The 12,488-nt window shown below is 39.3% G+C and overlaps 1 protein-coding gene and 1 pseudogene across 1 annotated transcript; both read right to left on the bottom strand.

Moving 5' to 3' along the window:
• Window positions 1–2,813: 2,813 nt before the first annotated feature.
• On the bottom strand, window positions 2,814–4,944 carry LOC116320534 (annotated as a pseudogene).
• A 2,110-nt stretch (window positions 4,945–7,054) lies between these two features.
• On the bottom strand, window positions 7,055–10,956 carry LOC116320533 (glutathione S-transferase A-like). Its single transcript, XM_031740154.2, has 6 exons — window positions 10,685–10,956; window positions 9,653–9,718; window positions 9,450–9,555; window positions 8,812–8,930; window positions 8,640–8,728; window positions 7,055–7,491 (listed from the first exon to the last, which is right to left on the bottom strand). Exons 1-6 carry the CDS (start codon window positions 10,850–10,852, stop codon window positions 7,359–7,361), a joined length of 681 nt encoding a protein of 226 aa, XP_031596014.1. The 5' UTR covers window positions 10,853–10,956; the 3' UTR covers window positions 7,055–7,358.
• Window positions 10,957–12,488: the final 1,532 nt, after the last annotated feature.

Genomic DNA, 12,488 nt, shown 5'->3' with positions numbered 1-12,488 from the left:
GATCAGCTGATCATTGATCAGTTTCCTGATTGAAGTAGAAACAGGAGAGGAGAGAATGAGAGAAGAAGAGGCAGCTGTGCAGCTTCAGCTTTGTGTCTTTTTCATTGTAGCTGAAGTCCGGGACAAACTGTTCCTTTTCACCTCAGTACATAACGCGTAATATTTTCTCTGAATACGAGACGATTCTGTTTTTTAGGGGACGGTTGGCAACTCTAATAATTAACCGTATGAACAAAATAAAGTTCAACATCAGTAACATAGCACCCACCCAGCTGTATAGAAACTCCGTCATGCTAGCTAGCACGCAGTACGAAAATGTCAGCATACCGAAAATAAACTCCACCTAAACTTGGTTTATATCTGACTCCGATAGACTGCAGGTCATAACTTCTTACCTGAAGTTCAGTTCACCTGACACGCGGACCGGCGGCCGCTTCGGGTCTCTCCTCTTGCCTCCCTTTTCCTTCATCCACCTGCTGGCTTCCACCACTTGCTAATGTTATTGAATCTGTGGAAGCTCCGCGATATCCACCACACGAAGTAACGAGTAACGAGCCTATCTAAATGCCAGTAACGAGTAACGCGTTCCTGGTTTTGGCATAATAACTAGTTACCGTGCTCGTTACCACAATAATAACGTAGTTACTGTAACGCGTTACTTAATAACGCGTTAGTCCCAACACTGGTAACGAGCCTATCTAAATGCCAGTAACGAGTAATGCGTTCCTGGTTTTGGCATAATAACTAGTTACCGTGCTCGTTACCACAATAATAACGTAGTTACTGTAACGCGTTAGTCCCAACACTGAATATAACACAAAAGTTTGGTGAATGTTCTACTGTGCACATTGGTTGCTAATTTCAGGTTTATAGAGCCCTCGAGTTGTTTTATTTGCAGTTCCTGATACCTGTCAAAATAGTCCTTGACCATGGTTTACATTTTAACAACCTGCTGTTTCCACGTTGCACATCCACTGGTGATATCGCTGGATGATTACAACTGATAAAGGTTATACGGGGGGGCAGATAACATTCACAACTCACGAGATCATCTCTTAAAATCTGTTGAAAACTCACGATGACTTAGCATCTCATGTACATGGAAACTGTCCAATGGATGTCTCTGATGCCACCTATGTAAAAGCAACCCCAGTTTCTTTGTGACGCTGCCTCAGAAAACTCTGAGTAAATGTCCACCTGAGTAGTTCCAGAATCAGTGTGGCAGTGGAAAAAAACGCAATCACTCGCCACTACTGTAGGTCTGTTGTGGCTACCACAACAAAAGCACATGGTTTTCCTCCAACACACTCCTGCAAAGTATTATTTTCATGTTTTTAATGGGTTTGACATGATAATTAAAATTTTCTCCATAATAAGAACTTTTGCACAAGTCTTCTTTAGCACGTCACATTTATTTATTTATTTTTTTATTGGATCAAAATGCAAGATTGCGTAACACTGAACTATGTGATTTATGCAAAGTCATGACAACACATGCATTCCTGTACTGTTGTGTGACTGAGGGGATGAGCCTGGATATCTACTATAATACTAATGGAATTCAACTGCTGTTAAAATGCAAAATCATGCAAATGGTGCACTACTGAACTATCAGGCTAAAGCAATGGTAGCACAAAGGATTTGATCAACTGTTGAACAGGAAAAGCCAGTTCTAGTCACGTAGCAGAATTCCTTTACTGTGGTGTGACTGGGAGGATGAAAGTGGATAACTACGTGGGTTACTATTGAAGTAACCTGAACATGGTTAGATCACAGATTGTCTATTAGGGTAACAAAAGCTGCTGTGACATTACATAAAGTGTGAGGAACTCCCAGCATGAATCTTACTATAAAGTGTGGCTGTCTTCATTGCTTCTGCTTGAATTTGTGCAAGTCTAGCATACGGTGTTTCCCCTAAGGGTAAGACCTTCCATCATGCATCGGTACATTAGTGCTTGTTTCTCAGAACTGTCAAGGGATGAGAAATATTCGACATTTTCAATGTTTTAATTCTTGCTGTTTACTCGAGGTGTAAACATGCTGCACGTGGGTGAATGCAGGGAGCTAATAGAAAGAAACTGACAGAAGAAGTCAGGCTGTGCGGCTCAACATTGTGTTCCATAAGCATCTCTAGACTTTTGTTCATTTCAGAAAAATAGAGAAAGATTTGCACTACACAAAGAGTACTGACAGTAAGAGTGCAATGCCTGAGAACGGATCAGTCCGCAGTGTCCTATATCTGTGATGCCCCAGATGTGAAAAGAGAAGCAAACGCACCAAAACGGCTTCAAATATGCGCTACAGTTATTTATAGAAGTTCATAGATTCACAATAAATCGACAGCTGTTAATGAAAAAAATCATTTAAATTATTTAAGGTGATAATTTATTTTGCCACTCTTTCCTACTTCCAATATTACAGTACATTTTAAAACTAGAAACAAGCTTCAGTCTATTCTCTGAAAGCAGCAACAATAAAGCCAGGAGGTGTAAAAAGTAGCAGTGATTTCTGGAAGTGATCCTGGGCCCACGCAGTGATTTCCATGACAGAATCATGCCAGTTTGTAATGCAGTGCCGCTTGAGGCAAAACATCCTATAATGATTTTTGGTCTGGGTGCTCGCACACAGAAGTTTCTACAGATTCACTGAACCTTTTGATGACATAATGTGCTGTTTTTTAGGCTTTTTGTTCTCTCCTTCTTTTTAAGATACATGGTAACTTGTATGGAAGCACAAGAGTTATATTGTTTTCAATGTGAAAATCCTAATAAAAAAGAAATATCTCCACAAAACCAGTGAATGTTTTTGTTTCTTGGAAGGTTTTTTATTGACAGGACAGAAAAAGATGCAAAGTCATGACTTCTGCGGTGAAGTTAAACTGCTGTCAGAAAAACCAGAATACGTATGAGTTACCAAAAGCTGCAAGCAAAAAAACAAGAGCTGCTCTGTCATTATGCAGCATCATCTATGGATGAATATCAGATGTCTTTCAGTGTGTCTAGCCCCTTGGGGCTTTCCAGCCAGTGAGGAGGCCAGCTGGCTCTGATACTGGGTCTCTCCTTCAGCAGATTGTGATACTCTCCCAGTTTAGGATAACGCTCTGGAGACAACCTACGAATCAGAATAAGGAGAATTTCAAGTCCCATGTGTACAGATCATCCTTCATTTTACTGATGAGACCACATGGAAATACAAACAGCCTCTGCGTGCTTACCCAAACCTGAAGACAGTGCCAACTGTTGGAAAAACGACCACGTCTGCTAGCGTGAAAGACGGTCCTGCCAGGTAAGAGCCTGAGCCCAGCTTGGGGAAAAAAAATACAGTTAGAACAAATCAAAGCAGGCCGAGTCTGTCTGAGTTTGTGTGTTTATGCACATACCTTCTGCAGGTAACCCTCCCAGAGTCTGAGTTCAGTGACCAGAGCTTCTTTGTTTCTCTTCAGAGTCTCTCACCTTCAGGGACAAACCAGTCGAAGGAGTAGTAGATAACCACATCTAAAAAAACAAAACATTAAAAGATGGCACATTCATCTGTTAGCAGGTTCACATGATGTGAGAATATTTCCATTTTAAAACATAGGTTATCCAAAGAGGCATTATTTTGGACGTTTTCATAAATTGATTCAAAAGTTTTCTGTGTAATAACTTAATTTTTTTCCTTGAAATTTCCTGAGAGACGAGGCTCAGAGGAATAATAATACTTACTGAGCTTCTCGTAGAATGTGAGACCCTCAAACATGCGCTGGTACATCAGAGCTTGTTCTGCTGGGCCATCTGGGATCAGTTTGGTTCCCTGGGATTTAAACTGGCTCTGCCAGATATTAGGAAAAGACACATATTTAACCGTGGCACATTTTGTGATGTTGCGTTCAGTGGGAGTGAATTGTTTGTTAAAATGACGTTCTCACCTCCAGGTAAAAACAGACTGCGTAAGATTCACTGAGAACGTTGTCTCCATGTTTGAAAGTGGGGAGCTGAAAAATAAATAAACAAATAAATAACAATAATCATAATAATGACAAGTTATAAAGTGAGCTAGAGTCAGTAGTTAAGCTGCTGTGCTGGATCAAACAGGAATCTTTAATAATAATTACAAGAACAAGTGAGATTACACACAACGTATCACATATTCAGACAGCAAACCTCACATTTCTATGTTTTATTTAACACTGCCCCGCTGTTGCACTGTTCCCTAAACAAACTAAACCCAGTAACACATTTTTTAAAATGGGCCAGTCTGGCCATTTGATTAAACCTCCTCATCAAGTTCAAACTGGTTCATTGGCAGTACTGGAAATCATCATGGTACTTGTGGGCAGGGCGCTTCAACTCCAAGCTCTTATTCATTATTATATAACCAGGTGTGAGAAAAAAGAAAGAAAAAAAAGTTTGAAACCAGGCTACAAACACAGGAGCTCAGTTATCTCTACACCCATATGCACTATGTGTCAGCTCACGATAAGTGCTCGTCCAATCAGGTGCTGCAAGGCGTCTCTTGGAGCGTCTTACTTTAAAAAAAAAAAAAAAAAAAAAAAAGTCTACTTGAATAACGGAATATTTTCCACCAGAGCAACAGCCCATATTTCAGTGTTAATTAATGACCGCGATGTCGATAAGGTTATTATGCAATGTATTATGCAAAAGAATCAGAGTGAAGGATATTCGTCAGTGTTGTGTTAGTAACAAGGGCTTGTTTGCAAAATAGCTCACCCTACCTGTCCCCTGGGATTTATAGCTAACAATTCTTTGGACTTGTGCTCCAGTTTTTCTAAGGAGAGCAGTTTTTGGTTGTAGCCCTGCAGGTTCTTCTCCTCCAGAGCGATCATCACCCTCCAACAGGGAGGAGAGCCGGAGCCCCACAGCAGAGTCATGTACTTGGCCATGATTTTAACTTGAGATTCATGGCGTCACGCAAAACACAACAGCACATTTGAACTTCTCTTAACAAGTTTGTCGCTGTACAGCTTTAAAAAGAGCGCGTATTGCCACCTACTGGTTGGAAAAAGAAACTGCAATTTTCACGAATCCATTTGACTTTTTCATAGGGTGCATTGCAGTGGTCACTTATCCTTAGGAAGGTTATCCTTAGGAGACCCGGATGAACCTGCGTGGCGGCCATAAAACGAGCTGTTCTTATTCTCTAAGGCAGGGATCTCAAACTTAAATGAGCTGTGGGCCACTGCTGGAACTGTCATCTTATCCGAGGGCCACTTTAGTGTTCAAGTAGTCCCCCCACCCAACAAACAAGAAAACACTGACAAATATTTACAAAAATGTACTGTAGTGTTTGTTTGTTTTTTATTTTTTTATATAGCCTATAACAAGGCAAAACTGCAAATGTTTCTCACTCTTAACTAACTGAAGCCTTTCATTGAACTACCAAATAAACAAACTGGTCCTCTCTATCCACACACGTGGAAGCACTTCTGCTATAATTTTGTTTGTATTTAACAAAATAAAAATACAGACATAAGTGTACACATTAGTTTTTGACTGTAGTGAAAATTGTTTTCTTTACAACTAACTCTCTCACAGAACTAACACAGCCAATCCCTCAACATGTTTGTGCTCTCTGCTCATATTGCCTTCATATTAAATCATTTTTTGATTTTTAAAGAACTCATTTTAACATTGCACTCAAGAACAAACAAAAAAATGTAACTTCAGGGGCCAAATTGCATTTTATTTCTTTACGTCAACATGCAAGAAGGGATGACATGGGCTTACTGGACTTTGGTGTATTAAAAAAAACTTTTAAGCATACTGTAAAATTATTATGTAGTTTTTATAACAATTCATTACAATGTAAGCACTCACAGAGCTACTTTGTAAGATACTATAGCTCCCTCTTAAAGTTGTCAGTAAAACCTTCTTCCTGGGATTGCTTCTTTAACTCTCAGAGCTAACAAGCTAAATTAGGTTCATGCTGAGACATGAGATGGAAAATTTTCTTAATTTTATGTATTGATTACATGTTTTAACAATATCACTCTAGTAATAGTAATCATCATCATCAGTAAAAGAAATAATTTTATAGTTTAAAGGTTCCAAATGAAAGAAACCATTGCCTCAAGTTATTATAACATTGCACAAAGCAAAGGTCACTATCATGAAGTGCAGGGTTGTTCATCTTCTGGGATGGAGCTGTGAAGATTTCTCTCTGAGGGAGCTGCTGGTGAAGCTGAGTCCTGCTTGATCCCTGCGATGAGCTTACAGATGATGTTCCTGACAGGACAGGACAGCTGTGACGAAAGAGAGAAAGTTTCTCCAAACCTCTGAACCCAACAATTCAGATCCATCCCTGTTCTGATGATCTCAATGTCTTTTTTTACCAAGAGTAAATGTAGCTGTTTATAATAATGTGGACTCAGGGGGCACCGTGTTGCATACCGTCACAGGTTCAAAGCAAATACAGAAGAACACTTGTTATCACACTTTGTGTTTGCTTGTGTACCATCTATATGTTGTTGGTGGTAATAAGACATTATATTTGACAGGAGACACAACCGCCCCTCAAATATTCAAATGTGGTCACCCTCTATCACAATATTAAATATTTAGATATTTCTATAATGGAAAGTTACCTCAACATTTAATGTATAAGACCAGTGAATAAAAGTAGAATTTAAGACAGAAGAAATGTTCCCAATTAGTTTTTTTTCATATTGTCTATAACAGATTGAGTTCGTAGGTTTGTGGCTCGCTTTCAGCTATACCACGTACAACATGTACAGAGGAGAGAAGGGGGGGTCACAGCTCCTGCAATGAATTAAATGTAGACAAAATGTTTAAAGAATTTTGAATTGAAATCGTCATCATCGTCGTCACTTTGTCTTCTGTGGTTTTCAGGCGTTTTGTGCATTCTTTCTTTATAAGAATGTACCAGACTGGATTTGGCCACTCGTAGTTTAACACAGAGCGGGTTCAGGAAAATGTCTAAAAAGCTCAGGAAATGGATCCAACAAAGATGAGGTGACTTTGTACCTGTATAGATTTTTTGTTATAAATGTGCATGTCTTGAATCAGTGCTCAAACATACAAAAGAAAAACATCTCTACAAAGCTAATGCACTTTTTTTTATTATTGACAAGACAGAAAAAGATGCAAAGTTGTGGAAAGGATGCAATATTGAACTAACGGCTTTATGCAAAGTCATGGAAACACAAAGCATTTGAGCTAGCTTTGAGCAGGGAAAACTAGTTCTTTACTTTACGATAGTGTGACTGAGTTATCCTGGTATTAGACAAAGCTGAACATGTATGAGTAACCAGAAACTGTTGTTAGATATACAGAATGCATAAGTGCAACAAGAGCTGCTCTGTCATTATGCAGCATCATGTTTACATCTGTGTATGAATATCAGATGTCTTTCAGTGTATCTTGGCCCTTGGGGTTCTCCAGCCAATGAGGAGGCCAGCTGGCTTTGACACTGGGTCTCTCCTTCAGCAGATTGTGATACTCTCCCAGTTTAGGATAACGCTCTGGAGACAACCTGCGAATCAGAATAAGAATGATTTCAACTCCCATGTCTATAGGGATGGGTATCGAAAACCGGTTCTTGTTGAGAACCGGTTCCCACTGTTTCAATTCCTTGGAATCGTTTGCCATTTTTGCAAACGATTCCCTTATCGATTCCAGTCGCCCGAATGACGCGTCACCACGTTGCGGAGCGTCGGAGCGTACCTGGCAGGAAACACGGCGCCTAAGCGGCTCAAACGCTTAAAAGTTTGTTTATACTTTACGAGAACGGATGACAACAGGGCAACTTGCAATACTTGCAAAGTAGATATTTCATTAAGGGAGGAAACACTACGAATATGCAAAAGCATTTGCTCACAAAACAGGCGATGAACTTAAATGAACGTCTTTAATTCCGCTCCGGACTCGTGAATCTCAACCCAGCAGCAGCGGTAACGTTTGCACGTCATCTCCCGTTAATGCGGCAGGTAAATAATCAACTAACAGTGCATGTTATGTTAGCGGGATCTGCTTTATTACAAAACCTGCCATTGTGCATTTAGGTGACCATGATGAGACAGACAGACAGAGTCTGGCTGGCGCTCGCTGGCAGTTGTCGCTGCAGTCTACCAGTAGCGTCTCTTTTCAGGCCCGAATGTCACCGAGCAGTGACTAGTTTGTGGTCAAAACCTTGCAGCCATTTGCCACAGCAGATGGTAAGTGAATGTGTTTAATTGTAGGCAGGGACATTACTGGATATTCTTGTGTAATTGCTACAGAATAATTTATGTTATACTTTGTTATTGCTACAGAAGAATATTTATTTTATTATTTTACGTTTACAATTTTCCCGGGGACCCTGTGACACCCCATTGAAGAGCCGTGAGGCTGTGGATCTCTTAAGATCTCACTGTTGGGTTTGTAAGGCCATGTTACTCCTAAATTTCTATCTTGTTGAAAGAGAAGATATAAAACAGTTCTAAGCTAATCGACCTTAGTGTTCTCCTTTTTAAAAACAAGAATCGATAAGAGAATCGATAAAGAATCGAATCGTTAAACAGAATCGAAAATGGAATCGGAATCGTTAAAATCTTATCAATACCCATCCCTACATGTCTACAGATCATCCTTCATTTTACTGATAAGGCCACATGAAAATGCAAACAGCCTCTGCATGCTTACCCAAACCTGAAGACAGTGCCAACTGTTGGAAAAACGACCACATCTGCTAGCGTGAAAGACGGTCCTGCCAGGTAAGAGCCTGAGCCCAGCTTGGGAAAAAAGAATACAGTTGGGACAAATCAAAGCAGGCCGAGTCTGTCTGAGTTTGTGTGCAGGCCGTTCATGCACATACCTTCTGCAGGTAACCCTCCCAGAGTTTCAGTTCAGTGACCAGAGCTTCTTTGTTTCTCTTCAGAGCTGACTCATGTCTCTCACCTTCAGGGACATACCACTCATAGTAGATAACTGCATCTGAAATACACAAAACATTATACGTAAAATATTAACGTTACAGAGTGCAAAATGTCACCACTAGATGTCAGATTGCAGTCAACTGAAAACTGTTTTCCTACCCCTCCCAATTCAAGTGCATAATTGTCCCTATGGTGGCTGCTGTAGGACAAACATATTTCAGTCAGCCAACAGAGATCATAGTAATTCAATTTAGACTGTTTCACATCACGGCTACAGCACTGTTTCTAGTGGGGTCTTTTGGGGTCATCTCATTGTTGCCTCTGTAGTGCACCTGTTGTTAAATTCATCAACACCAAAGCAGCTGAAACTGATTAAAAAAACCCTCTGCTACTAAAATGACCAGATCAATATCCCACAAGTTTAACTGACTTTATGCAATACTCTGAATAAAAACTGTTCCTTTAAATGTTGAGATATGCATTTTGCAGCATTCCTAAGTTCCTTGAGAGAACTGAGGCTCAGAGGAATAATTTATAAAAGCGAATATCAGGATTTGAAAATACAGATAATACTTACTGAGTTTCTCATAGAATGTGAGACCCTCAAACATGCGCTGGTACATCAGAGCTTGTTCTGCTGGGCCATCTGGGATCAGTTTGGTTCCCTGGGATTTAAACTGGCTCTGCCAGATATTAGGAAAAGACACATATTTAACCGTGGCACATTTTGTGATGTTGCGTTCAGTGGGAGTGAATTGTTTGTTAAAATGACGTTCTCACCTCCAGGTAAAAACAGGCTGCGTATGATTCATTGATGACATTGTCTCCATGTTTGAAAGTGGGGAGCTGAAAAAGAAATTATAATAGTGTCAGCAAGAAAACTGTCATTAGGTACTGCATAACAGGTTTTAATGCTAAGGCTACTGGGTGCTAATTAGGTTAACCTCTTGTATATCAAACAAATACGATTTTTTTTTTTAAATTGATGACTTATTTGAACAAAACTTTACTGAGATAAAATAACACTCTGCAGTGTTTCCAGTATTTATGGTCAAAGGCCAAACACTGAGTTTCCAGTCTGAGATTTGGAAAGTGTAAAGAAAGATTTAAATTAAACTGCTTATTTTACTGAACTTAGTCAGCTGCAGGTTATATTCAAGAGCCCATATTCAACAATACAACCCCTCATTTGTACATTTTATATAGCACTGTCCTGCTTTTGAGCTGTTGCCTAATAAATAAATTCAATAAGACGCATTTAAATTGTAATGAAAATATGCTAGTCAAGTTCAAACTGGTTATCTTAAAGCTTTAATATGCATTTAAACATTTTAAACTAGTCTGTTTTTATGATAAATGAAGACAGCTGAATTTCTCGTCTCAGATGCTTTCATAAAGACATTTCCGTTAACTTTTCTCTAATGTAAACGAGCCGCCAAGTTGGTACAGTTCGGAACACGGCTGCAAACTCGCGTGCTCATTGTCAGCTCACGAGAAATGCTCGTCCAATCAGGTGCAGCCGGGCGTGTCCTGAAGCGTCTTCCTTTAAGAAAAAAAAAATCTCCTCGAGTAACGGAATATACGCTAAATGAAACGCTCAGTTTTTATGATTTTGTAAAAGTATCCATCAAAGTTGACACTATTTGTCGCCATTACTGCAACTCTTTATCCGTTAACCGTCCTGCAGAGCAAACGCGCCGATATCAGCGTTTATGACCGTGACGTTAACGTGAGGCTATTATATAATATTATGGCGCAAAGTCAAGTGTTTTGTTAGTTATACGGGGTGGTGTGCTAAAAGCTCCTCCCTACCTGTCCCCTGGGGTTTATATCTAACACTTGTTGGGACTTGTGTTCCATTTTCTCGAAGGACAGCAGTTTTTGGTTGTAGCCCTGCAGGTTCTTCTCCTCCAGAGCGATCATCACCCTCCAACAGGGAGGAGAGCCTGTCCCCCACAGCAGAGTCATGTCCTTGGCCATGGTTTTAACTTGAGAGTCACAGTTTGGACGGTCACTGAATTAGACGTACAAAGCAACAGCGCATAGAAAAAATACCCAGTTACTTTTCTTATGGTTTGTGGGAGGGGATGTCAAGCTTTTATAAGGGCGTGATTGCCATCTACTGGCTGGAAGACGAAATTACAACTCTGTCATCTCCTATCAGTTTGCCTTCTTTATATTTTTGATAGTCACCACTGAATGATTTGTTGAAATAATTAAAAAAAAAAGAAGAAAATATTTGTTTGTTTGTGTACCTTCCGCACTTTCTGTAGTCGATGACAAGATGGTAATCACATTGTACACATCTTCCCCCAAACATTCACATATGCTCTGCCTCTATCCCAATACAATATAGTATTCTATAGTATTTTAGCATAATTAAAAAAGGTGACTGACCTGAAATAAACAAGCTGTTTTTATGAAGAATAACTGATGGAAGCTGTGTCAATATTTAATGCTATAAAACTTTATTCTTTTCAAGAACATTAAGGCATTTTATTTCTAAGCAAATATATAAACAACAAGCGTCAGCCTCGGTGATGTAAAAATAAAAAAATAAGCCAGTAAAAGCAATAAAAACAACACACCACATACAAATAACGAATGTTAAGACTCAGAAAAAGTCAAGGAATAAAAAAATATGTTTTAAGTGGGGTTTGAAGACAATGGTCATGTCCTGATGTGAAGCAGCAAAAAGGTCCAAAGTTCAGTGGCAGCTACAGCAAAGGCCTGATCTGAGATATATGCAGAAGCATCTAGTCAGCTGACCTCAGTGATATTTTGGGAGAGTGTGTAGTTAAAAGATCAGGAAGGTAGAGATGATGATGTATTTGATGACTCAGAAACAATAAATAGTCATAAAAATTTTAAATCGCCTCTTAAACATATCAAAAAAGCCAAATCACTGGGAATATGGTCTTATATGGTGACTGGCAAAAAAACCCCAAAACAAAGCAGAGCCTCAGAACCTCAGTTTGAAGAAACTAGCTCTAACAACAGCTTTTATTTGTTTATCAAACATGAAGCTTTCATCTTTCGAGGAGGAGTGAGGGTCAGGAGGCCCGAATACTACCACTTGTGTTTTTTGCTCATTCAGGTTTCAAAATAATTCTTTATTTATTTGAGAGGGAGATAGATCAGTGAGTCATCAGCATAACAGTGAAATGAAATTCCATATTCTTTGAAAATTGATCTTAATTGGAGCATATAAAGGGAATTAAGTCATTCTAGAAATGACTCTTCCAGGACCCTATGTCTCAGTGGAGGAGGTGACGATGAAAACCACCCAACGTGATGGAAAAATTTCTCCTCACACTACAAAAAGGTCATGTTGGCACTCACTACATGAAAGAAGGACCCGAAACCAAAATGCTTTAACAAAGCTTTACCTCTTATAAAGTGATTTGTTGCTGCTGTGGTCAAGTTTTAAGAATAAAAAAAAAAAATCTTGTGAAAAATTAAGAGTACACTAAGCAAGCTGTTTAAATTTTTTAAAATATTTTTGTTTACTGTTTACCAGACTTCAGGTATTCTCTGAAATTACAAAGAGGGGATTCTTTGTGCTTCAGAGGTCCTTCGGGATCATGTACTTGGCCATCGTTTTAACTTAAGATTC

The sequence above is a fragment of the Oreochromis aureus genome, linkage group 22 (assembly GCF_013358895.1).
Source record: "Oreochromis aureus strain Israel breed Guangdong linkage group 22, ZZ_aureus, whole genome shotgun sequence".
Taxonomy (NCBI): domain Eukaryota; kingdom Metazoa; phylum Chordata; class Actinopteri; order Cichliformes; family Cichlidae; genus Oreochromis; species Oreochromis aureus.
This window is presented reverse-complemented; position numbering and strand designations above follow the sequence as displayed.